This window comes from Fringilla coelebs (genome assembly GCF_963513975.1).
Source record: "Fringilla coelebs genome assembly, chromosome: 1".
Classification (NCBI taxonomy): domain Eukaryota; kingdom Metazoa; phylum Chordata; class Aves; order Passeriformes; family Fringillidae; genus Fringilla; species Fringilla coelebs.
Genome location: NC_140028.1, coordinates 147069519 through 147097291, shown reverse-complemented (window position 1 = coordinate 147097291; position 27773 = coordinate 147069519). Strand labels below are relative to the sequence as shown.

At 42.3% G+C, this 27773-nt stretch overlaps 1 protein-coding gene across 1 annotated transcript in view; it reads right to left on the bottom strand.

Moving 5' to 3' along the window:
• The window catches only part of RHEB (Ras homolog, mTORC1 binding), a 38769-nt gene extending 10996 nt beyond the window's left edge, over positions 1–27773 (bottom strand). The window contains exons 1-4 of the mRNA XM_084209062.1: positions 27546–27773; positions 9635–9706; positions 3297–3364; positions 109–191 (exon numbers count right to left, since the gene is read on the bottom strand). Coding sequence (XP_084065188.1) covers positions 109–191; positions 3297–3364; positions 9635–9706; positions 27546–27597 — 275 coding nt within the window. The 5' untranslated portion in view covers positions 27598–27773. The remainder of the gene's footprint in view (positions 1–108; positions 192–3296; positions 3365–9634; positions 9707–27545) is intronic.

The following is a 27773-nucleotide window of genomic DNA, read 5'->3' as shown; positions in this document are numbered from 1 at the left end:
TACTTCTAACGGAGAAAGACTAATTGAAATAATCACACAAAATACAGCAGAGACAGGAGCTAAACCCAGAAAATATTTAAAGAGAAGAACACAATCAGATTTTATTACCTTTTTATTGATGTGACTGAATAAACAAGAATGTAGCCATTGATGTCTATGGAGTACGTCTGAGGAAATATGGAGTATTCATCCTGTGGAAGGAATATTGCAGTTAAAATTAAGGGTGACACAGTTCAGACCTTGATGTCATAAGATCAACATCAGTTAAGTTGGTCACATCTTTAAGACATTTTGTATAGATAGTACTTTCAGAATTTTTCCACATAATGTCACAAGCAGCATCTTTACCAAACCTGGAGAAGGTTAAAAGTCTGTCTGTATACCCTACAATTTAATCTACAGCTTTTATGGTTTATTCCTTCTAAGACTATGGATGAGCTGAAGCTCTTCTCAATCCTCTTATCCTGCTTAATTATCTGTTTGTATTAGTACAAAACATCCACTCTGTCCCACCACTAATTAGCAATTATGCCTCTTATCTTGCTGGTGATACATTTCAAAATCTTAATTTCAACAGCTGACGACAGGATCTAGCAGTTTGTAATTTCAAATGACACTGATCACATCTAAATTACCTAAGGAATCTGGTAGGAAGTGAATAATTGTTGCTAACTCATGCTTATCAAATGCAAAAAATACAGTTATTAGTTGCTTTATGGCAACTGTAAGTTTACATTATAGGACAAGTGTTTACATAAATAAAAAAACCAGACAAAACCACTAGAAACTCACTCATTTATTACTCCTCTAGAAAAGGAACTGACCAAATAGGCAAACAAAACAGACTGATATACTACAGATAATGCAACACAAATATTATGAATCCAACGTTAAAAACCTGTTCCAACAAATATTCCCAGGAAACATTTCCATTTTGACAAGAGCCATACTTCCTAATGTATGAGTTCTCAAATTGTTAAACCTATGCTTTAGAAGACGTTAATTTTAGCTGAAGATCAAATAACCTCTCTGTTATTGTCATGGCTGAACAGATGGAGCAGTGCAATCACATAGCTTAAATCTAAGACACCCAAAAGGAATCAAACTTCCCTCACTGGCAGAAGAGGAAAAACTCATTTATAAATCAACTTCACAGATTCAGCCAAAAAAAGTTTGAAAGAATAACACTTGGCAAAAGCTGCCTTTATTTGTCTTCATTGCTACACACTGAGGGCAGCCCTCCCCCATCTTCTCTGAAATGTCAAAGTGCCACTCCAGTTGGACATGAAATCCCAAAGTCAATACTCAGAAGAGATCTGAGCTAAGTCTGTGTAAAAAAGGTGAAAGTGCAACTCTGTAGTGGCTTGACTTTACCTGGAAATTCCCAGGACTGCCCCAGCTGGAATTTGGTGTTAGGTAAGATTTCCTTTTACACCCCTCTTCTGTGACTCTGTACCAAGACCTCTTTTGGACTAACTGCACAAAGCTCAGTAAATAACCAGAAAAGTAAAGAGGCACAGGACAGAGGATGAATACCAAGAAAAATAAGTGCCATAATCTCAACTGTTGCTAATTCATGACTTTATTTTTAGCATGTTAGGAGATGGAAGGAAAGCTGCTATGCTCACTGAAACTCATGGGTCAAATTAAGAAATCTGTCAAGTGCTAAAACAATGCTGCTACAACTTTTCAGGCCATAGCCAAGTTTTCAAAAGTATTTAACAAATCTGCAATACAATTCTTGCTGTGCTATATACACATGAGGACTCCCTATGGGCCATTAGGCAAGACAGACTTGAGAAAGAAATCTGTCTAAGCCACACCTTCCATAACCCCACATCATCTCCCCCCTCTAACCCTGTGTGCCAGAAATCAAAATTCAAATCATTCCATGAAGAATTAAATCTGAAAATAACCACAGGCTGGGAAAGAAGCTGTTTAGGTTCCACAATACTGTATAACATTAAATCAATCCTCAGCAATAGAGGTATGTTAGTGGTGAGTCACACTGTCTTCCCAGAAGGCAATTTCCTTCTCAGAGAGGAATGTTTCTTTTATCACTACGCTACACAATCAGAGCTGCAATGCAAGTGCACTGGCAATGGCACTGGGTGACACCTATGGAGCTCGTCCTGCTGCTCACACTGCTCAGCCTGCCCCTCTCTCACCCTCTCCTCTGCAGAGCATTCCCCATCCAGCAATCCTGTGGCCAGTGTTGTGCTCAGACACCTCTGAGTGATTACACATGCTGCTGATGAGCACCAAGGGCTGACACCATATAAATACAGCATGGCTATTCCCCAGTGACACAGCTCTCTTCCAAGAAAGTCATCAAACATACCTAGAAAGTTACAACCCCTCTGAACAGTCTCCCAAGCTATGAGCAGGTATCCTTTAAAGCCTTAAGTACTGGCAGCGTATTTTACAACACTAACATTGTCTAACACCACTCATAGTTTGGAAAAACCCAAAGGCATAGTATGAGATCATGGAAGGCAAGAGCATATAAGCAAGAAAAAAAAAAAAAAAAAAAAAAATTAGGATAATGATACAGGGGTCTAATTAGTGGTCCCTGATGAGTTTTTCCCTCATATAGAGTCTCTCAAGAGACACAGCACTCTCGTGCACGGGTTCAGCCAAGCAGCAGTGTGTAATGAACCCCTGGACCTGTAAATAATGAACAGCTGCACTTGCCAGAGCTCCCAGCACGCTGCAGGACACGTGCTCCTGGCTCCTCACCCCCTCCCTGTCATTACGTGGAGCTCGGACGCACACGTGAACCATCACGTTAAAATGCAGACAAACTGCAGCAGTTTATTGCTAACTCACTAAGTACCACCTACATGAATCTGTCTGCTCCCCATGACTGCTCCATGGATACAAGTCATGGTGGTGGAGCTGGAGCAGACTAATATGAAAAAGCTATGAAAAACTTCCCCATGGTTTACTGAAGCACTTTTCACTACTTTTTCATCTAAAGCAAGACTGCTCATTTATTCTGTAAATATCACACAAGCTACTGATGAACTTTTGGGTTAAGGTAGTTTCCTCTTCCTTTTTTTAAGTACTCATTCAATAGATAGGGGGAAAAAGAACCCGACCCAGTCATAAAACACAAACCGAAACCTTTAAATAAACACTACAGAAAAAGTTCTTTAGTGACTAAAAAACAAGTCAGGATCATTTTTAAGTTAACTTTCACCTCTGAATGCACAGTCACTACCAACTTAGCTCAACATGAATATCAATACCTGTTGTCATAACTTAGGAGAAAGATTCAAATGAAGATAACTTACCTGGCCAGCAGTGTCAACCAGCTGAAGATGATATTCTTGGCCATTTACTGTGATCAGTTTTGTAAAAGCTAGAACAAGAAATACATAAACAGGTCAGAATTACACACAAGGAAGAGATCAGAAATCACTCATCTGTGCTAGCATCAGCCAAGGCATAAAGAAAAGAACTCCAGTTACAGGTATTTAAGCACAAAGAAAAGAACTGCAGTTACAGGTTAAGTAGCAATAAAAGGCTAATCAGATACTGTACTTATAACTAGTCTTTTGCAGGTAGCAGAACTCAGAAACTGAATTTAAGATTTCAGATGATTCTCACTCTGGATGCAGCAGCTTATTCTTTGTTCTGTTAAGTAAAAGAGGGAATAAGGGGAATAAAAAGGGGGATTTACATGCATTTCTACAAGATCCAGACAATCCTAATTTGTGGTAACACAAGACACTTAAATTCAATTGGCATCAAAGCTAAATTTGAACTTTTTATATGGTCTTCTCCTTGGTTTCCAAACAGTTTAGCAAGATCAATTTCCTAAATGTAAATACCATGAAGTGACGTGGATTGAAAAAAGAAAAAATCTCTGGGGGCTAAAACACACAGACCTTATGATTATATTAAACCCAAATGATGACAATTAGCTAAGTTCACCCTGTTACTTTCACATTTGCTGCAGCTAGCAGCCTATGCAGTCCCCAGACACAAAGTACATTCAGTCCCTAACAGTGATGAGAATTGCTGCTCCTCCTCGGAGTCATGAAATGCCAATGTGCTGTGAGCCGAGGAATCCTACCCAGTGTTTGTGTTATGCAACTGCAAAAGCAAACAGTGTCACAGCTCCTGCAGGAATAATGTCCCAACCAGAGCACACAAACCTGGCTCTGGAGATCTCATGTGGCCTTCGAGACACACTCCAGATCCCACTGCTGGACAGTACTGACACACTGAGTAAAGTCTGTGCTAGCCTCTAGTTGAGGTGGTTTTCCCAACTAATAGCAGTCCCCAGAAACCTCATCTGCCACTGCAGTGATGAGCAGGGAAACAGAGTCAGATGAACAGGTCACAGAGGTGAGCTGAGTTGGCTAACATCTTCCCAAAGCTGCACAGCTGAACATTCCTGACCCTGCTGTGCAGTCCCTGCCCACGCCTGAAGTAGATGGAGTTGGCCAACTTTACTCCTCCAGCCCAAGCTTGCCCCTCTGTCAAGTCCCCACAATGTGAGCATTATCTTGAATAAGTGGGCTGAAATAGCTGAAACTGGAGGTTTCAACCCACCTCATAAATCCAATCCTCGAAAAAAAGGGAGCAATTCAAACAGCAAATCCAACCTAACAATGTCTAAATCAACAGTGTAAAGTGCACCTATAGTTTCCGTTACAAAATCAGCAAGTGACATTTGAAATGAACCCTCAAAGAGAGCTCCTGCCTCACCCTGGCTATCCCCTAAGAAAGCTGCTTTAGCACATATGCTGCCCTCAAATCAGTCTGGATGCTGCTCTTATTGCTGCAAACAACTAAAAGTTTTAGGTTATGAAACACGGATCTACAATGGCTCTTTGCCTTGGATGAATGCTGTGATGGGGACAAACTGAGGCAGCCTTGCTATATACAATATCCCTGCTTGGAGTCAGAGGGAAAACAGACTCCTCTGGAGACACACTGCATTTACAGGTGTGCAAGTAACAGCCTCTCCAGTCTCTTGACACTTCACATACACATCAAAGCATCTGCAGTCAAAGTAACTTCAAGGGCATCATGAAGTTAATATTTAAAAAGGGACAGACGGCAGTTTTTTCAGACTATTCTAGAAACCCAAAAGAGACACAGCAATGATGTCATCATCATCATTACTGAAAGCACAGTGTGACAGAGACAGGAGAAGGGAAACAGTGAAGGAGTCAGCACAGCCTGGTGAGGAAAGCTGTTAGTGCAGTGCAGAGCCTTGCAGCACTAAGCACAGCCCACTGTGTGAAGACAAATCTGCTTCGATGAAGTCACAACTAATGACTTCCATTTCTTTGCTGAAGCTTTTTAAAACCATTCCCAGTTAAGAATTTAATTTTGTGAAAAATCTGGTCCTCTTGATCCAGCCAAAGTGTTCACTTCCAATTCCACCACCCTTATCCTAGGATTTTAGCTGTGCTTGTGCACAAGACAAACAACAATGCAATCCCTGCACGATTTGGCTCTTCCTGGTAGGCCAAGGACACGTTTCAGCAGACTTGACCTGACATTAAGTCATAATGTGAGCATCTCCAAAACACTGCTCATCAACTGGAACATAGATTTTGGAACAGGACATTCTTTCACCTTGCAACACATAACTCCAGTGATCATGGCTACCTGAAGATGAATTACATTGCAATTAGACCAGGAGGAATGAAATTATTTGCATGTGCAACTCCATGACAGCTGCTGTGGAAACAAGACAATATGCCAGGAAAAAAACCCCAAACAGTAACAGGCAAAGAAATGCAGGCCTTTAGATCAATAGTGATACTGAAGAAAGGTACAACATCATTGCCACAATATGGCTGGTAGCTAAATACAATCACCTCACAAGCTTTCCTTGGTTACCACCTCCTGCATCTCTTTCTACTTGCCTGCATTCCAAAGTCAATGCCTGCCACTAATCTACCAGGACATCTTTCACAACACTGAGATGTGTGATGCAAGAGAGTTATTTTTAGTTTTCCTCAGAAGCCTCACTTGCACCCCTTAGAAAGCTGCTCACCAGCAGCTCCAGAGAAACACAGTTCACCCTTCCAGGGCAGTTGCCAAGGCAAGTGCAGAAGTTTAGCCTTGAAGATTCTCTGTCAGACACATCTAAACCTACAGGTGCTGCTCCACTACTACTAGGGGTCCTCCAGCCCTCTGCCCCTTTCTAATATGCTTTTACTCACACTTGTATTAAAAAAACATGGCATGGAGGTAGGAAACATGGGGGAAAGATGTTCCTTTTCTTAGGGAGCTAGTGAAGCAATTTAGGGAAGAAAGGAAGACAACAGAGCTGTGAAACAGGCCTGTGAAACAGTTTTAGAAGGCCCTCTAAAACTGCAACAAAAACCAAAAAGTAGCCAGGCAGGCTTTGGAGGACACATTTGAGACCTGGGCACTCAAGTCATCTTACTTGCAACACAAGACATCCCTGCAAAGATGATGTGGGTGGAGTTAAGCGCACGTCTTCATTACCTCATCCATCTGACCTATTTGAGTTTCAAATTCAGGTTCTAGTTTTCATTCCTGTAAAATTGTTGCATTTTAATTTGCACTGGTCTTAGTTCAGAGTTGATCTGCCTGCAAAGCCCCATCCAGCCCAGCATCCACACAGACTCCCTGCACACACTCCTGCTCTCCAAGGATCTTTCTTCTCTTTCCAACATTCCTGCAAGTAACAGTTCCACTCTCAACCTGGCTGTCTCAAGAACAGCCACTCATTGAGATGTCACTCCTGTTGGGACATTCAGACAGGGAAAGTCTCTTCCCGAAGCAATTATCTCTCACCTCCACTGCTGCCACAAAAGGATACAAGTTACTCTTCCTGACACACAAGCTTGGTAGAAGGAACATACATAAATTAACTTTTCTGGTGCTAATGTAATATAAGCATAGGAAAATGTAGCAGTGAAGCTGTCCTAACCTTCACAAACAATAAAGAAAAGCTGATGCACCTTATTTTCCTTTTATCACTTGCAAAGGCAGAGATTTTCACACTTAAAACCTGGTATTTCTCCAATATTAGATCTTCCTCCTATTGCTCAAGGCTTATAAATGACACAACTTGTTCCTGTAAGAGCTTGATTACAGCTTGCCTTACATACAATTTAGCTTTGCAGTCAACATTGTGTGCAAGTTTTATTATTTGAGGACAAAAATTATTAAGAGTGCATTACCAGCAGAACTGCAGCTTTCTACCCTTTCTTCACTGCTGGTAGAATACTGTAACAAATTACCAACAACAATTTTCTGGAAATAAAACAGAAATCATATAGGCCAGACTATCCTTTCCCATGTAAGCTTTTAAGTTCCAAGTTTTGTTACATGTGTAGACCCACCAGATGAAACTAAAAAGGTTTTACAACTTACAAGAACCTGGACTTTTCAACCCCTTTTGCCAACACCATCCACCAAATGTGAAATCATGAACTAGGAAAAGTCTAAGAGTTGCTCATGTACTTTGCATCTTATGACCCTACACAGAATCAGAAACAGCTGGGAGCGTCCAAAGACTTCACTGAACAAAGATTTCTATTTAGAAAAAAAAAAAATAATGTATTACATTCTAAGTCAAAAGAATTATTTTTTACTTAACCCATTAAAACTAGATTCACATCTGTCTTAAAAAAACTTCAATAAGTTTTAAATTTTAGTGTTAAACTAGAACGTGTTTTCTTGTCTGTTCTTCACAGAAGCATTTTTAATACATTCTCTGTCAGGCCTTCTGCAGCTTAAAGATGGGACAGATTTCCCACTGTTTTGAGCCCCAGGGTATAACTTTTATCTCTTCAACCTTCACTTCCCAGCAACATTTTCTGATATCAGAAGAACCCTTCAATTCTATACCTTTCAGAAAGCAAATTCCTCCAGCCACGCCACAGATCACAAGACTTACACTAAAGGAATAACGTTTACTTTCTGAACAAGAAAGAAATCAAGTGAAAAGTTAAGGCTTTTCAAGATGCCCCCTCCCAGCAAGTCTTCATGGCCAGGACATGCTCAATGCTTGGAATTCAGATCAAACACATAGTGCAGACTAGGAGAGTCAAATAAGAGGAAAATTCATCTACAGGGTATTTTTGTATAGTTCAGAAGTGCTGAAGTTGTGAGACACACAACTACAGAGTTACAAACAGCAGCTGCAGACCACAGGTAAAGGATGAAACAAGACAAATCTTGTACCAATGTGTCAAAATCCTAAAACAAGACACAGATTCAGTATTTTGTAAAGACTTTGACTCCATGTCTCTCACTCTTTATTCATTCACATGCAGCTGCATAAAACTAAAAGATTATTTTAAATAATTTGCATTTATATGGCACAGACAGTGAAAAATAACCTGCCCCAACTGAATTAAGATTATAAACACAGAAAATTAAACCCCAGTATTTTGCTAGCAGCTTTAATTCAAGACATACCTGACTTATAATTCAAACAAAGTAAAAAAGGATGATGGAAGGTGTTATTATTAATATCTGTATAACAGCTAACATTCAGACCAAGGGTCAAATTATCCACTCTGACTTACTAAAGCAAATTTAGAGTTTCTCCAAAAGTAGCATTTGAATTTTAGTTCTAAACAATAAAATAATCCCAAGTAAAATATTCTGATAGCTACTGATGTAATTATATACCACATATATATATATTAATAAAAACCTTTGTTCTGCTGATTGCTTCATTCTAACTTCCAGAGTATCACATAGGTCTAACATCCTACTGCAGAATTTCAAAACACTAAAAGTGTGTGCTACACAAGTCATTAAAATACAAGAACCCCAGGGCTATGATCATGAAACCACTTTCATTTGCCACATGACTAAAGTAAGCCAACATGATCAAGTTACTCAGCCCAAAACTGCAGTTGTTCAAGTACTTTATGGCCACTGCTAAGTCAGAAAGAGGTGGCTGGATTGTAATGAATGCCAGGTAACCTCTGAAATTACTTTTTCCTCTTGGCAGCATTTTTAGCATTAGTGTCTTTATTCACCTGCTATGCCAGCTATTCACAAAACAAAGGTACTAAAATTATTTTTAAAAGAACTGCTAAGAGGAAAAAAAAAACCACTTTAGAAGTCAAATACCCAGTATTTGCAGCAAGCTGATTGTATAGCAGCCTTGTTATCCAGCTGCTGGAAAGGAGGACTTGAAAAGATTATCATGCTATCATAGCCACATAGCCTACCTTCTAAGTGGTTTAATCCTGATGGGTATTGCTGGCTTTCTGTTCATCTGAATATACTGACCTTATGTGAGACTCTGGAATACTTCAATTTGGTGGAACATTTTCATACAGTGTGATGGAAGAATTTAAAGTGCCACAAGTACATTAGAGGAAGCAGATGCTCAACAACACAGATATAATACAAGGAGGTACATTTTAGTCAGATTCATTAGGTGTCTCTTCATTGAATGCTAAAAGTTCAGCTCTTTGAAGGAACAGGCACACAGTGATTTCCATGCTGCAACAGTGTAGCATTGGTTCAAAAGAATAACAAAACTTCTGTGGTAATTAATGGACTTTAATGTTAACATGTAAATACCCACAAAAGTAACATGTATAACACCAATGGCTTCTGATACAAGTTAGCTTGGTACAGAAGAGGAGCTTGGCAGTTATTTACTTACTGTTCTCTATGGTTGGATCATATGAATCAACAAACTGTCCTTCCACAAACTGGATCGTCAGTGAAGATTTTCCTGTAAGCAAAGAAAAATCTGGAATGAAACAAAATCATCTGGTTGTTATCACTTCACTGCTTACTAGTAGATACACCAATTTTCTATCTATCCAATATGAGCTCTGTGTGGCTCATTTAAGCTATCTATACATGACAACTGACCTATTTTTAATTTAAGTGCCTATTTCTAGTAACTGGGTCTCCTGAACATATAAAAAGCAGTGCAAAAGCTACTCAGCATGTGTTCTGCTTTTGTTTTAACAGGGCATAATTTAAATGATTCCTCCAGTTTAAAAGAAATCTAAAAGCAGCAGTGCATGATCCTCATAGAACTAAATTTAACAAACTGATATACTTGGAACGTTCTTCTGTCAAGAAGCAAGTAAAATTCAAAATAATTTTCAGTAACCACAGAGAAAACTTGGATCGAATTAGCCAAATTTGGTTTTACTAGGAGAGACTGGACAGATTTCCCATGACAAAAGGATGATCTCAAAATTCTTGAGACCAATATCCTCTCTCCTATTAATCCTCCTACTGCCACACCACAACAGGCCAGTGGATGCTGTATTTTAAGCAGTGGCTGAAGTGGCATAATTGGATTTTTCTTTAAAGCCATTTAACTGCTACTTTAGAAGACAACATTCCCCATTTCACTTAAAAGAGTAATGCAAAGCACTGAACTTCATAGCAGACTGAAAAAATGAGAACTCATTTAGCCTTGAAATATTTTATAAGATGGTGAATCACATACATTGACCATAAAAAGCACCTTTAAAGCTCTGCAACTGAAGACTTCTCAAAGCATTACTGAAGCCTTAACACAATTTCCATTACAGCACATCATGTACATTTGGGAATCTCCTAGATCCTATTACATTATGTTTACTGGACAAATACCCTCTTACAGAGATTGCCAAGTGCATTAGCTGCTTTTGGACACGAGCTCATTCTTCATGCTCCTTTATACTCTTTTCATCATCAAGAAGCACAAACAAAATACAACCTCAAGTTAAAGTTTTGACTCAAAACCACCCGACTCAGTGGAAACCTCTCAATGACCTCTTAAGTAACCAACATTGTGGTGGAAATATACAGTATCATTGTTTAAAAGAATAAATTGCTTTGGGTAAAAAACTCTTCACTTCCAGAACTCAGAAAATGTTCTTTCCTAAGCATTCCTTCAGGAGATATTAAAAAAACTGTCTTCCATTTCATTCTCTGCCATGCTTACCCCTTTGCTGTCTCCTATCAATCATAACAGTTTATTCAAGAAACAATGCTAAAAAGATTTCCAGACAAACCCCACAAAGACCAACCATCACCAAGATTTTACCGAGTTGCTTTTTCTAATGCCAAGTTCTTAAGATACATTTCCTGGTCTTATCATCAAGCATGAAGGTGTCACACTCACAATGCATGAGTTGACAGAGGAGTTTTCACTTCTAACTGTTGCTCCAGCAAGGCTCACATACGCCACCCCCAAATCACCCTAATAAAGTCAGATTAAGAATTGAAACTGTGCCTCCCAGAAACTTTCTGAAACTGTGTATTTTGGACACCATTTAGAAAGTGAGCAAACTTCCAAGCTATTTCTCCTTTAGCTATAAACTTATGAAGTTGCTACCCAGAGTTCATGCTCCCAGATTCTTTGCCAATACCAGCACATTAAGCACTCCATTTAAAAAAAAGGTTAACTACCCCTATATTAGGCTGTTAGATCTTCAAGGTAAGAGAGCTAAATTCAGTAAAGATTATAACTGAACTTTTTTCCTCCTCAGAAGGATTCTGAACTAACTGAAAGACTTGTCTGCTGTTGCCTGTCTGTGCTAAGCCTGCAAAGTGAATAGCAGAAAGAAGTCAGAGCCAACAGAAAATGCTGCATTTCACACCCAGCTGTATTAATTACTGCTTTCCTCCTAACAGTGACAGAAGAGGAAACAGATAAAACCAGTGTTCCAACACTCTCCTCCTAAATTCCTCCAAGCTTTATAACAAGCTTTCCAGTAATGATGTGTTCATGATCACGAGAGCAAGTCTGCTTTTCTTCCATGAGGCACAGGGAAACTCTCCAGCCTGGGATTCAGCACCTACCCCCTCCGGGAAGTGCAGGCAACTGTATCCCACTAAACCAAGGCTTCCATGGACACAGAAATCTAAACCCTGAGTCATTAACACCCCGTGTCTCAGCCCATGAGCAAGCAGCAGGCAGAACCCTGTGACCAACAGCTTGGCTTGAACTTTGTCCCACAGGTTTTATTCCAGGTCTTTGACCTATGCTCATGGACAGAGTGGAAAATCAAGTTGACAACTTAGCTCCTATCTGCTCTTCCCCCAGAAAGATCAGGCAAGGCTTTCAGCAAGGATTGCAACACAAACACAATGTCTCTGAGGCCAAGGGAACCTGCCAATTGCCAACTCCATCTCAGGGCACAGCAGGGAACACAGGGCTGTCTGCATGTGCAGGCACCACGGGCACATGTCAGCCTCAGCAGCACCAGGGAGTCTGACACCAGCAGCAAAGGCTTGATTAGCTGATTACTCAAGGGTGCACACCTCAAAGAGGCTCAGCTCTAATGTATCCTCGCTTGGAACACAGCCACACCATTTTGCAGTTTGCTGAGCTTCTCCTTGTAGCATCCTCCATGCTGGTAAATTCAGCATATCCACTGTATTTGAATTTTAGGAAAATAAACATCCACTGATAGCAAAAGGAGAAGTGATAGGAGCTGAAGCAAGGGTGCAGAGCCTTGCTACAGTAACTCAAAGCACCACGTACTCCATGGCAGAGTTGTAAGCAAAATCCTCCAAGTTTACTGACTCTCCCTCTCCCTGAAAGAGGGCACAGAAAGGAAGGGATGCAAGAAACAGTTTTCATGAGTGTTCAGAATGCAAGTCCCAGGTAACTGAAAACTCAGCTCAAGTTGTCCAAAAGTACCCAAAGTGTATTTGCATACACAATTCATTATTTATGGTATTATGTGAGAGTGGTAAAGAAAAGAGTTTTTCACTGTCAAAACAGAAAAGAAGCAAATTTTCAGACAGAAAGCCAGTTCAAAAACTAAAGCTGTTGTGTTTCTGTTCATACACTAGACCACTTGCACCAAGAGGAGGAACATCCCATAAACACTCTGACTAGTGCCATCACAGCACATCAGTTTCAAATGCCATTGCAATTGTCAAGGCAAAACAATTGCCAAATTGTGTTTTACTCATCCTTTTACTACTTGGACAAGAACTGTGGTATTTATAATCTAGCCTTAAAATTCAAGCTTTACAACACCAGGCAGTTTACCAAGCAGATGAGTAACAGAGCCTGGGTGGGCTTGGGGACAGCTGGCCTCCCCAAAGAGGTCATGCCCCTCTCCTGTGCACCACCACCTGCCTGCTGTCCCCATCTCACACCCTGTCCTCCTTGCAACAGACACAGGGAAAGCCCAGATTAAACTCTCAGCAGCAGCAGCCAACTTCTCCCCAAACCCAAGAGACAAAAATGATGCAACCAGGCAGGGAGTAAGTCAAACAACAGCTCCACAAGCAGGGCATTGTGCAAGCAGGGCTGCACAGCTGCCCACGGCCACGGGCAGCACAGAGCAGCTTATCTCAACAGGAAGGGTTTCTCAATCCTTGCAACTGCCCACACAAGCCATCAGTAAACAGTTTGTCCTGCTCAAGAACAACAGCTACTGAAGAGCTGCAGTTCTGTTGGCAGTGTAGATGCAGTTTCTTTAACCCATCTTTTGCTATTAAAATGCATGATTATGTGGTTTGCATAATCATTAAACATTTAAAAGCTGCCAGCATCTCATCTACTCCTACCATAAGCACAGCACCTTACCTAAGCTAGTCTCTAGACCAACTGAGTAACTAGACCTACTTAGTTCCTTAAGACTTTTCTTAGGTCTACCTAGTCTTGCCTACAGAACAAACTACTTTAGGCTTTATCACAAATTTCATAATGAAATGTTGTCAGTCACATCAAATTAGGTAAGTCTGGCTGCACACCAGACTTACTACACTGCACAGAGATGAAGTTCTCATACCAAAAGATACACTTGATTTAACTTGAATGTTGGGATCTTTATCTTCGTTAATCCACAATACGAAGATGCATAAAATGGAGACACTGGCATTTCCACAGTGCAGATTATCCATCCTCAGAGCACGGGGTGGGAATGAATGACTTCCTGGAGCCAATGGAGGTTGACTGGGTAACAAAGAGGATTACAGCATCCCTCTCTGACAAAGATCCTCTCACAAGATTGCAGACTATCTCAGAACCCATCACTAGCTCATCATTCATCTCAGGCCACATCGTTAGCAACCTTCTATAGTTAATTAAGATACCCCCCCAGGTACTAATTATGGCTGTGTAGTTCCTGTTTTGCTGATCATTGCTTTGTATTTGGTGAATTAGTCTAATGACTACAAAAATGATACATCTGGGTCAATAAAGAATTCTGTTTCTAAGTCTCTGGAGACAGAAATACAATGAGTAGTTTGTGTTTTACTCAGATGTAACTTAATTCTACTATTAGACTTTTAATCATGAGGAATTATATAAACATCTACATAGAGCTGTAATCTTATACATTTTTGTAGTGATTTCCTCGTGATGTCAGCATTACAGTAACAGGACTAAAAAAATATTTTCTGATGCTTAGACACAAAACTCTTCCTCAATTCCTGCAGTTGCTCATGATACTCATGCTTGATTTGCAACACAGTGGCGGCACTCCTCTCTCAACATGCTGTCTGAGCTTTCTGGAGCACAGACTAAAGGTTGTAGTTCTGAAGGAGTGAAAGTTGGAGGACCTCGATGACACATCTTTTGGTAATGTGATAAGAAGCTTCAAACACTGCAGAACCCTTTATGACAAACCAAAGAGCAGATCAGCTTTTCAGGACAACCAAAGTTCTTTAGCTTCTTTGGCACTCTGTCTCATTGCTACAACTGTCCCCTGCCTTCTCCTGCTCTATTTTTTTTATAAATTAACATACAAGGAAATACATTTGAAGTCTAAGACAAGGTTTTGTAGCAAGAACTACTTCTGCTGTAAAGGAGGAGTTGCACATGATGGTCTGTAACACCCAAGAGCATGAGCCTGCTGGGAGATGGTTGTTTCCCTTCCATCTGCATTGCACAATCTTCTTGAGGTTTATCAGAGGTATTCCTCTGCAAGCCAGAGGAAATCTGAGAGCAGTTGTTTAGAAACAAAGCCACATGGCTTCCTTTATTTTCTTCAGATTTCAAAGCAATTGGTCACACTCACAGGAGTACTTGCAGGCCTTTGCTAGGTCAGCAGCAGTGAGCCTTCTGAGCACAAGCCAAGAGTCCTAATGCTATCTAGATCATATTTCCTGTAAAGAAAGCAAGAAGAGAGCATGTACTTTATTCCCTGATATTTAGCAGCAGGTTTGTTCCATCCTACAGCAGTGCTCATCCCTCAATGCTCACTTAAACTGTGTTGCAATGTATTACATGTCCAAACAAGTATGTAGAGAAAAATTCCATTGCATTCCTGCAATGGCTTATACTTCCAGGCAGTCCATTTTGTCTCCAATAAAGTCAGTAACTACAGCAAAGGACTGTCAAAAGAAATCTTTTAGTTATTTTAGCAAACAGTCCAGTTACCTCTGCTTGCTACTCTTGCTGGCAGGAAAGCACCAGGCTGCAGCTTTCCTCCTGTTTCCCTTTTTATAAGTTACATGAATTTTAATTCCATGTGTTTACTGTCAGTTGTCAAAGATGGGAAAAGGTGTTACAAAGCTTCCGAAAAAAACCCCAAAACAACAACCTCTGTGGCATATACCTCACCAGGCCATGGAATGCATGCATACCTGGCTGCATCAGAGATGCTTTAAAGAGGTCAGGGGAACTGCATCCTGGTGTTCTTTAACTGCAAAGGAAATTCAAACATTCCTACCCCAGACAGTCAACCTGTATTTCTCAGATAAATACCATACTCTGTATTGCCTTCAGACTTCCTGCAGAAACTGTGCATCCCTGCAGCACCTTCCCACAGCACAAGGCTTAAAATATTTCAGGTGGCAGCAGAAATTCAATGGCATTGGAGGTGGGTGGTGAGCAACTGCTTTGTGCATCACTTGTATATTTTTTACCCTTACTATCATTTACCTTTCCTTTTCTGTCCTATTAAACTGTCTGTATCCCAATTCCATTTCATCTTTTTCCCCAACTATGTCCCCAGTCCCACTCCGGGAGGTGAATGAATGGCTGTGTGGTGCTCAGCTGCCCAATGGGTTAAACCCTAAGAACTCCTAAAAGGAAGTTTATTAAGCTTAAAGATCAGACCCTAACATTGCAGTTTATGACACACCTAAAGGTAAAGAGCCTGAAATTTTTACTGACTTCCTCTCCAAAGGGGCAAAATTCAACTTCTGCTGCTGGGGAGAATCCAAGTCCTTTCTCCCTATACACACATTTCAAGCAGCTCATTAGGTGTTTGAATAAACTTGACCTTTCCTTGGATTATTGGCTATGTACAACATGAAATGAAATGTTTTTCAAAGATCCCTTCAGGAACTGACGTTGTTTCATCATTAAATCAGTTTTAAATACTACATCATGAGAAATAACACATCTCTTGCTTTAATGCATTCCATGCATTCCCCCTTTCTATCTTCAAGGTTTTAGTTTCCACACAAGGGACCAAACTCTCACATTCCAGTCACTTCCTTTTCGCAGCTAAAGATTTCTGGGATGTACAACTTAAATTGCCATTCTTTCTTCAAGTGGATCCTTCCAGCTGCAGTCACAGTATCAGCTCTCCACCCTCTGCACAGACATGGCCTGTTAAACTTTCAAGTTCCATTAGGAAACAGGATGAACCCTTCCTTCCACAAATCTCACTTGCATTTTCAGACCAGTAAGAGAGAAAGAGAAGCCTTACCAAGATGAGAGACCTCAGTTCTACTGACATACAGTTCTACTGACATCCTAAAAAGGACCTTGAGGACTGGAGCCATAGGATTCACAGTTGCCAACACTGTGGCCACCATATATCAATCACTGCTTACAGCCACCACCAAGCAGAGGGCCAAGTCTGAAAACATCATTAAACCTTTCCTGGCATCATTTAAAAACACAAGTCTAGGAACACGACCCTGAGCATACTGTAACACCAAGTAATACTAAAAGCAGCTGAAATGGGTGAAGAATAGATCATCTTGGCAGTACTGCTGAAATGCATGTGACCAGAGGGCCTCAGGATCTTCCTGGAATTGCAAGAACAAAAGTAAGAGATGTATTTCTCTTTTCCTTGTTAAAAGATGGCAGAAGGCAAGTTCCTGACAAAATTCTGACAGGAGAGTAATGGTAATATTCCCTCTCTTGGTAACATCATCCAATCAAATCATGTGAAGCACACTCTGTGACTACTGCTGAGAAGTTCCAGTCTTACTCTGCTGGAAGCTCAAAGAGCTCTCCACCAACAGCAGCAAAAGCTGGAAGATACAACTGATCTGTGCCCACAATGGCAGGCTACTTGTACAACATATAAAAATACATAAATCAAACTGCATAATAACCACTAAAAGATCTTGGGAACAACAGACAGCTCCACTCTGCAGCAGTGTGTAACTGCTAGGTGGTCAGTCAATGTTTCCGGCTCTTTATGTCACCACTGCTGGTCCAAGGTCTGACCAACCCAATGCCAGCCAATAAACCCTGACACTCATGGACAGCTGCTACCAGCACCCAGGATCAGCAGACAGCACCATTCACCTGCAATTCCCACATGGGGGAAGCCCCCAAGGCTGCATGAAGCATCAGGCACTGCAGTACCAACCCTGCAATACCAAAATCTCTTAGCACAGAAGACGGAAGGTGGTCCTTGGGGATACTGACAAAGAGTTGTGTTGACTCCTTCCTCCAGCAGAGCAAGACATGGTCAACCCCATCACATCTCTGTCCACAACTGGTGGACAAGAGTTTTGATTAATGTTCATATTGTTGAGCCTTGACTATTTTTTGTGTGCTAACCCAGTGGATCAATACATAACCACACTAACATAAAAACCAACGTGTGCCTGAACTGTTCCCTCCTCTACACAGCTCTCTCACAACCACCAGGTTCTGATGGCTTTTTGTTGTTACTGTTGTCTCTTCTCCATTTCAGCTCTAGATCTTCTCTGAATTAACTGCACAGGTACCTTCATGTAACCTCTGCTGATCAAGGAAGCTCCTCCCCTCTATTTATCAGGGTTGAAGAAAGCCACAATCTGTTAAATGCCATCTTCACAGCCCTGCACTTTACCCAGCTGGAATTAGTCCTCAACCCCTCCCCACCAAGGCTGGCTGCAAGCCTCCTGCATTTAGACACTTACCATCTACCCAAGAGCAGCTGCTGAATACAGAGGACAATCCATCAACAGTATGGGAGGTTTAAAATAATAATATACCAAAATCTTGCCTGATGCACATGGGTAAAACAGCAGGGCAAAAATAAGGCTCCAGGGTAAGAATAACACCACACAGAATACCAGAAGAATCATTAAAGCCCCCAACCTTGGGAAATGTTAAGGGAATTTAAGCCAAAGATCTGTCAGATACGACGTGACATAGCTGATTTTGCCACAGGGCAGAGAAGATAGAATAGGTAACCCTTGTTTGCTGTATCTCACTATCAAATTCTTGCCTGCCATGACAGCCAGCTGGCTTTCTTACCTTCCCAACCAGCACGTATCCATCTGTTGGCTCAATAGGTGCTTCAAATTAAGAAGTTTTGGATAAGAATAGTACTTTCCTATTCTCATTTTTTGTATTATACAGTACTAAATGATCACAATATAGAATTCTGACCTTTGCAGGGAAGAAGAAAAACACAGAACAAATCAAAAAAACTTCACTACTGCCATCTCATTCCCACCCTCCCTCAACTCCCCTGAAAGTACCCCAGGAGGATAAATAAGGATGACACCTGCAATTTGCAATAAATAAAAACAATTTATTTTTTCCATTTTTTCTCAAGTCAAGCATCTTCCAGCCAGTCCTGCTCCAGCACCTGAGAAAGCCCTTGCAAATACAAGCTGGATACTTCACTTCCCAAGGCTTCTCTAGCACAACCACACAGCTTAGACAAGCAGCTGAGTATTGAACTACAGCTTAAGACAACCTAAAGCCAGGTCAGGCTTCAGGAGACACAGCAGAACATTCTATTTGTCTGTCTGCAGATCAACCCATCAGCTCTGCAAGTTTTACATTAGCTCCTCCTCTGTCCTATCACCACTCTTGGGGATAAAAGTGTGATAAAAATGTGCAGTTGTAGAAGGACAAGCAGAAAAAAGGCTGAGGTACCTTAAGACTCCTATATGCTCTGTATAAGGAACAAGATTTTGAAACATTCAGACAACTTATTCTTCCTACTTTCACTGCTCAGAAAAACTTGCATTACCTTCCAGCTGAACCATTTTTATACTTAAGTTTAGCAACTTCAAAAGGTTCATGAAGAGTTTTGATTTTTTTTTCTCAAAATATGAAGGTGGAAACAGCACAACCAACACCTTCCTTTTGAATTTATTCACCAGGGTCAAACCATATAAAAGAAGCAAACACCATTTCCAAGAAAGCAATGAAGAACAAGGTACTTCACCACACTAAGAAACATGGTGCTTGTTTATATGCACATTTCAAAGCAGAAACTTCCAATTCTAATTAAAAAATGCTAATTTTGAAAGAGATTTCAGAAGACCAAAAATTTGTTATTGATGGAATAACAAGCCTTGAAGCAAAATACACTTTACTGCATTAATGTCAAGTGCTTGATTGTTTTGACAGTTTGTAGGGCAGATTTAATGGAGTTTTCCTACATATTATGCATCCCAGCTCTTTTGCATACAGCAAGAGTACCTTTAAAGGAGGTCATACATATTGAATGAAGTTTTGGCAATACAATCTGACAAGCTGTTGAAGCTAGACAGATGTATCCCACTAACTCTGGAGACAACGTTGTCAAGAGACACTTTCATATCCTAATTTTGTATTACACTTGCACATGTTTACATCCACACACTGAGGACCACTTATATATTCCATCTTTTTCCAAATTAAAATTAATTTAACTCTATACCCCACAGAACACAAATAACTAGGTTTGGCACACACCATGTTCTGGTTCCTGTAATCTAAAATACTCAACAACACTGACAACCATCCCAGAAATACTGACTCCTCAATCTTTGAGATTTTAGTGTCATATTTAAAAACAGTGTTGAAAGAAAAATTCACTGTTTAAAGTATAATCTATAAGGGAATTGTGATTTCTGCAGCTGATATCTATTTAACATAGACCACAACTTTTCTGAACTAATCCTCAAGTGTCACACAGGATCTTTCATTCCTTAAAAGCCCTTCAGGAATCATGCACTTAGTCTCATGCCTCATAACCTTTGGCCATTACCCACAAACTCCTGATGATTCCAACCAAATCAAACCACTGTACATTTCCTCCTTTTGTTCTAGCTCAAGTTCTCTAATTCACATAAGAAGTCCCATAAGAAATTCTACCAGACTTCCCTTTTGCAGGAGCCCCCAAGGCACAAGCTGGTCTTTTGCTTGTCGTAACTTCATCTTGTGGAATATTGTGCTTCATAATCCAAAATCTGCATTTGCAGAATCTGTGTCATCTGTTTGCACCAATGCTTCATTCACCACTGTCTCATCCAGCATCCTTCACTTCTTAAAATGTACATGCCCAGCAATCAACATGTGTATGGTAAACTGAGGAAGAACCAGAGCATTTCAACAATGAAGTAGCTGGGATTCACCCCCAGGCTCCAAGTGCTGATAAACACATCCAAAGGAGAACTCAGCCAGGTTGAGAGGTCAACCAGTATTTGCAAGAAATAGATACTTTGAAAGGTATCCTCCCAAAGACTGAAGGCCATGCTGAAAAGCAACACAGTTTAGATTTGTTTCCACTGGCTTTCCACCTAGGAAGGAAATCAGCACCTCTGAACACCTTTCACTTCAGCCTCATCTCCCAAATAACAATCAATAGGACAAGAGAAAACAAGAGGTTGTGTCAGGAGGTTTAGATTAGATGACAGAAAAAATTCCTTCACAGAAAGTGTTGTCAAGCCTTGGAAAAGGCAGTCCAGGGAACCAGGTGAGCCACCAGCCCTGGAGGCATTTAAAACCTGTGTGGATATGGTTTAGTGGTGGACCTGGCAGTCCTGGGTTAAGGGCTGGATTCCATGTTCTTATAGGTCTTTTCCTGAAGCTTTGATCAATTGCAACATCTTTACTAGCATGTGTTTCCAGAAAATTCCAGATTGTATCACTTGAGGCACCATCTGAATTTAAAGACTTCTGGAACAAGGTTTAGGTTTACCCCAGGTCAAACATTTTTTTCCTCAATTCCGCATGAATTGATTAGATTTGACTACAGAAGGTTATTTAAACAAGAACCTTCAAGAACTCGATTTCTCCATGGCTCCCTAGCACACATCTCACCACCTGCACAAGGCCATCTTTTTCCATCAAGAGAACAGGTCCAGTTCAGAAGTTCCACTGCTGAAAGTTGACCAAAAGGCATCCATGCCTGTCTCAGGTGGTGGAGGAAAACACTTACAGATGTGGTTCTGTAACAAGTCTGACTGAAGGGAAATCTGCAGAGCCACAAAGAGCCTACACCACCCTCCCCAAAATCCTGTGCTCCTGGCCCCATTCCCCCTGTCAGGGCTACACTCACTGAGCCCACCAGTTGAAGGATACAAGAACTTTCCCTTCTGGTTGCTTTACTTTTTAAAGAAATCAATCCCCTGAGCTGGTGGACAGCCTTCCAATCGCACCCCTGGGTGGGGATAGCAAGGTCTGACTTCCAGCCACAGTGGGGATTAGCTCAATTAGGGCCAAAAGGTGCCCCAGCCTACAGAGTTCATTTGCATCTGCCTTCATTATGTGGCAATTAAAAAACAAAGTGGCTTGGATGTTTCTTGAGAAAAGCTGCACCTGAAAGCCCGTTCAAAAATTGCCTCAGTTTCCTTCCTTGTGACGAGTTCAATACAAGCAAAAAACCCAATTTACCTCACAAAAAAACCCAATTCAGCATCCACTTCTCCAAAAGGAAATGCAACTGTAATGGTCCATGTTAATTTGCTTTTAGTAAACTTAATAATCTGAAATCTTGTTAAAAGGTCTGCTGGGCAACATAAATCATGGATTTTGTCCACACTGCCCTTTTCCTCCATCCCACATACCCTCATTTACAGGAGAGCTGCCCTCAATGGGCAGGAGCCACAGTGTGACGCCAGTGTCGTGACCAGGATTGGAAGAGAGAAATTTTAAGGAACAACCATCCCCCAAACTCCAGAAGCAGATTTTGCTTTCTCACATTATCAAATCCACAACAAATCTGCCATTCACTTCAAATACAAACCTTGGAAAACAAAAGGGAACCTCTCAAATCCTTAAGGAGACCAATTCATGACTGGCAAGGGCCACTTCGTGTTTTTAAGCACCACGCTTCATGTCTGCAGCTTCTGATTTAGGAGAATTTGAGATGACACCAGCCAATTGACTCATGCAGGATTCACAGAGCCTGAGTGCATTATGAACATCCCACAGAGAAGCTGTTTCGATTTTGGATGGAATACACAATTAAGTTGAGCAGTTTTTAAAGCACGCCCTTGGATGTCACCTTCAGGAGAGCTACAGGAAATTAATCATAATGGCATTTATCACTTTTTAGCCTGCTCTTCTAATCCCGGCTGCGTGGTCACGCCGAGTTTCCGCAGCAGCCTGTACCGCAGAGGTGGCTGCCTGAGCCAGAACCTACACTCCAGGCACTGTAGTATATCTAAATGAAGAGCTCCAACTTTATATAGCTTATAAATTACAGGATCTACATTTCATTTGGCTTTTCCTGTCAATGTTAACTTCAAGTTGTGTAATCAAACACCAAAACGCCCCCATACATACAAGCAAAACGTGCAAGTGTTGCCATTGACAGATCAGAGTAGGCAATTTAAGAGTTAATCCTCTAGCAGTGTCCTCAAATAACCCTACGGTGGCTTGATATTACAGCTGAACATGCTGCCTCTAGTGCTTCCAGCTACTGCTATCAAATGCTCTGTAGCAGCTTTCCCTGCTGTAGCCACTATCGCAGCCACTAACACCGAAATGCAATTAAAGCTGGCATTTCCAGCCTCATCCCGGTCCCCCAGGAGCTGCAACCTTTCCTCCTCCAGCACTGCCGCACCCTGGCAGAGCCACTGCGGCCCTGGCGAGGGAAGGGCTGTGGAAGTCATCTTGGCACTTTACAAGGGACAGCAAAATGTAACCTTACATATCAGCTGGCTCCCGAACCGCTCAATTTTCCTGGTAAATCTCAGGCTTTCCCGTGTTGCGGACACAGTCGATTGTGTAAACCAAATTACGGCACACGACAGCGGTAATTTCTCCATTCCTCCTCTGTTGACATTTACACGGGCAATTTATCGCCTGCTAAAATTACCACTTCCCCCATCCAACCCCAGAGGGATCCCTGCTCGGGGCGGAACGCTGCTGTGAGAGCAGATGCCATCTTTCAGACACGAACAGCAAAGCCCCAGCTCCATTTTACACTGCTAAACCTCCTAATATTCACACAACTCCTGTTTTCAAACTACGTTTTGCCATAATTATTGTTACTGTTTACAGGTCCATATTGAAGTTACAGCTTTTTCTGCCCTCTTGCTTTTCAAGCAAAGTGGAGGGGGCAGAGGCATTTTTTTTAGCTGGATACAATCACCTGGAAGCCTTTCCATACAAATCTAATCCTGACAGATCATTTTGTTCCATCACTGTTTTTTTTTTTGATACCTGCATGCCACAGTCAGACCATGACTACTTCTGCCTGCAGCATGGCCTGCTCTACACCTACACACACAAAAGAAGTTGATTTACTTATCTGGGGAAGAAAATAGGTAAGTTCCCTACTATTCACTGGATTTTTCCCTCAGAGCCATTAACTGCCCAGGACAGCATTTTCAGATGACCAGTCCAAACATGTAAAATTCAGAAAGAGGATTCCTGTTTCTGCAAGTACATCTGTAAAACCAGCAGCACAACTTATCCAAACAGCACAAAAGGAATCAGGCTGAGATAAAGACCTACAACTGAAGCAACTGATCCAAATAATACCTTCCTACTCATTTTAAATCCATCCATTCAGTATAATACAGAGAATCCCAGTAATAAGATACTTTACAAGATGATCTAACAAACTTCTTTCCTACAGGCATTTGCGGTCTGAATTTGCACATCTGTTCTATAAACAGAAAGAGAATGAAATTGAACACAAAGCATTTTTGGCAACTCTACCCTGCTTTTTAGAGAGGCTATTACTCTAAAAAGATTCAGAAAAATCTTAGTCCTGCTTGATTTATTTCCAAACAAATCCATTATTTCCAACTATATTTGAGATATTAAGTTATGACCAAAATACAAATATGAAGATTCTTTTTAGTGAAGGCAGTAAAATAAAATTTTATGCTTCATCATGCACAAGACAGATTTCTTTCAGACTCAAATCTCTAACAGCTGATCCACTCTGATCACTTCCCAGCTAACATTAATGGAAGTCAAGTTCCTCTGCCGTGAAACTCAAACGCAGGGATGAAATCCATCTGATTTCTACTCAGAACCTTGCTGAGACAAGCACAATTACATAATGGAATTTAACTTTCTTAGACCAATTTAAGCCTGAGCAAAACCCAACAGAGACAGCCTTGCGTGATTTTGTCTCACGTCATGCCACGACCTGCATGCTGTATCCACAGATAATCAGTCTTCCTCACCAAAAAATACCTCCTGAAGCTCCTGGCAAATACTCTGTCTACATCTCAGAAAGTATGACTGCCTGGGAATTCATGAGGCTTCTGTGATCTCTCCCATCAGCAAAGAATAAAAGTTTCACATATGAAACGCTTGATGGTGGTGTTGAAAGATAGAGGGAGTGTATTCAAAGAAGCAGACTCCTGAATTTTCTATTCTGAGAACTATTATACCAGAATACCACTCCCAACCTCTAGTTTACCTGACAACAGCAGAGGGATAAGATTAAAATTTAATGTAATAAAATAAACAAGCTCTTAGCACGAAGAAGTACAATTTTCAGAGCCTGTTTCACAAATCCCCAGGGAGGGTGTGCCCACCCATCACTGTACACATTTGTAATCTGAGAGACCCACGGTGCTGTTGAATCAACAGCTGTAGGGAAAAGCTCACTGCTTGACATACATCATCATCAAAACCTGGTTATTTCAGCACCTGACAGAGAGAAACACGGGAAAAGGAGCTCCCCGTTTTATGACAGTTTCACCTCAAACACTGCAGTTACAGGGGGAGCACCCAACTTCCGAGAACAGGTCCCCTAAGCATTTAGGGCCAACCAACGAAGCTGCAAGCATTTTACAACTCTCCAGAGTTAGCCTCCCTAATTCCAGGGTCAAGATTAATGTTAATGCAAAACAATGCCGTTCCCGAATTACAAAAGGAAATGTAGAAAGCATTTCCTTCCAGTCCTTCAGATTCTGGAATTATTCCCCACTTTAATGAGCATTACCTCTATACAATGCAGCATTTCCTCCAAAAGAAACCTATTTCCTTTTCTACCACCCAAACACTCGTCCTAAAATGAGATTATATCCTTTCTTACCCAGGGTTCAACTGATATCCTTGCCATCGTAATACAAAGCAAGACTTAATCAAAAGTTTCCCTGAAGCCAAACTCAGTCCCCACCCTACTACACCTTAGGAGGCATATTTGGGGAAGCAGAGGACAATCTAAACCTCACAGGTTAACCTTCCTGCTTTTCTAACAGCTTTACAAGATGGAAGTAGCACCTCAATGGCCCATTTCTACTGCTTGAACTTTTACCTAAGTATTTGCTGAGAAATTTAATGACAACGAAAGGAAATTCCAGTAAATCAGATTTTTCCCTTCCTCTTAATTCTATGTTCATACAACTTTTAGCTCTCCTAATAAAATTGGTCTTGTCCTATCAAGCCCAATTCCACACTAGTCCCAGAAAACTTTAGTTAAAGAAGTTCAGCATTTGTTCTTGACAGGTAACATTTTAGCCATCCTTTTCACAAGTACTATTGCTCACATCCCCCAAGCTAACTAACAACATTTTACTGCTTCTCTGTTTCTCCTTAACTGGTCCTACACCCTGCTAATATCTGATTTTCTGACTGCTGCTTGTCAATGTCAACAGATGAAGGACCAAAGCTCAACAGTACACCCAGTCCCCACCACAGACTTCCAAAGAACAGAATTTCAAGCATTTCCCCTTCCCACTTACACTGCCCATTGCTTTGCTCCCACCAGGGCTCAAAGAAAGAAAACATAACAACAAGACAATGAACAGACTGCAACAAGTGATGTCATACAGACTGTGCAAACTGATCAATCTACAACTCACTGCTCTGTTTAAGGACTGGACAAATTCATCAAACAAATTCAAACACCAAGCTGGCTGCAGCTATGCACAAAATGCAAAAAAAAAAAAAAAGCTCTCCTTATTTAGCCTTTTTTTAAATATATATTTTAAAAAGCTTTTTTAAAGGGTTCTTTATGCTATGTGCCACGGAAGATGAATTACTGACATAGTCACTGCTTTCAATGTAAAAACCCCATTTATATCAGAGTAGTATCACTCTGTAGCATCTTTTTCTTCCCCCAACCACACATTATCTTCCACATTGATCTATGCTTTTAAGTTTGATCGATTAGCACCGGCTGTACTACAGCGTGTTCCCCTCAGCTCCAAGAACCCGAACATCTGAAACCGTTCTCCATCAAATGCAGGAGAATGGGGGAGGATCACACTTTTTTAGATGGAACAAAACCCTCCATCAGCTGCTATAGACTCGTGCTGGACGCTTCCACGAAGTTCGTCCCAGCGGATGAGCCCGCGCTGGATTGTCCCAGCAGCGCCGTGCTGGGCACAGCCCGGAGCCGAGGCGCCCCTCGGGAACAGCGGCCGCGCTGCTGCTGCCGCCGCACCAACACCTCCACGGGAGCAGAAACGGGCCAGACACGGGCAACAGACCCGCCTGGCCTCGCCAGCGTTTCAAACTGGCTCTAAATCACAGAGCCACCGAGGCTGCAAAAGCGCTCTGAGGTGGACCAGGGACCCAACATCACCGCGTCAACCACGGCACTGCGTGCCACGTCCAGTCTGCTTAAACAGCTCCAGGGATGGTGACTCCACCAACTCCCTGGGCTGCCCATTCCAGTGTCCGATCACTCTTTCTGAGAATAAATTTTTCCTGGTGTCCAACCCAAACTTCCCCCGGCACAGCTGAAGACCATGTCCTCATGTCCTATCGCTGGCTGCCTGGGAGCAGAGCCCAGGCGGCACCCTCCTGTCAGGGACTTGCGGAGAGCGCTGAGGCCTCCCCCGAGCCTCCTTTTCTCCGGGCTGAGCTCCCGCGTTCGCTCCTCACAGAACACGCGCTCCAGACCCTTCCCCAGCTCCGCTGCCCTTCTCCGGGCTCGCTCCACACGGAGCGCTGGATGGAGCTGGACCCCAGCGCCGCCAAGCCGGCGGGGCAGGACCCCTGTCCGCAGCTCCCCCGGTCCCGCTTTTCCGGGCTGCGTTCGGGGAGTGCGGGGGGCGAAACTTCCTATTAAGGGCACGGCGGCCGCGGGCCCGCAGCTCTGCGGCGCCGCCATGGCGGGGCCTCCCTCGCTCCCTCCCTCGGGCCGCGGCTGCGCGCTCGGGGCGGCGGGAAGCGCCGCTGCCTCCGCTGCACCTGCCGCCGCCGCCGCCGCGGGGGAGGGCGATGCGGCGGCACCCGGAGCACCCCGCCCGCACCCCCGCCGCGAAACCCGCGCCGCGCTCACCCACGCTCCGGTAGCCCAGGATCGCGATCTTGCGGGACTTGGACGGCGGCATCTTCTCCCCCGCCCGGCCCCGAACCACATCAAGGGCGGTGGCGGCTGCGGCGGAGGGCGGCGGCGGGCGGCTGTGGGGGCGCGGGGCGCGGCGCCAGCGACATGCGGGGGGCGCGGGGGGAGCGGCGGCGGCCGGAGCGCGCTCGGGACGCGCGGCGCTGGCAGCGGCGGGGCCGC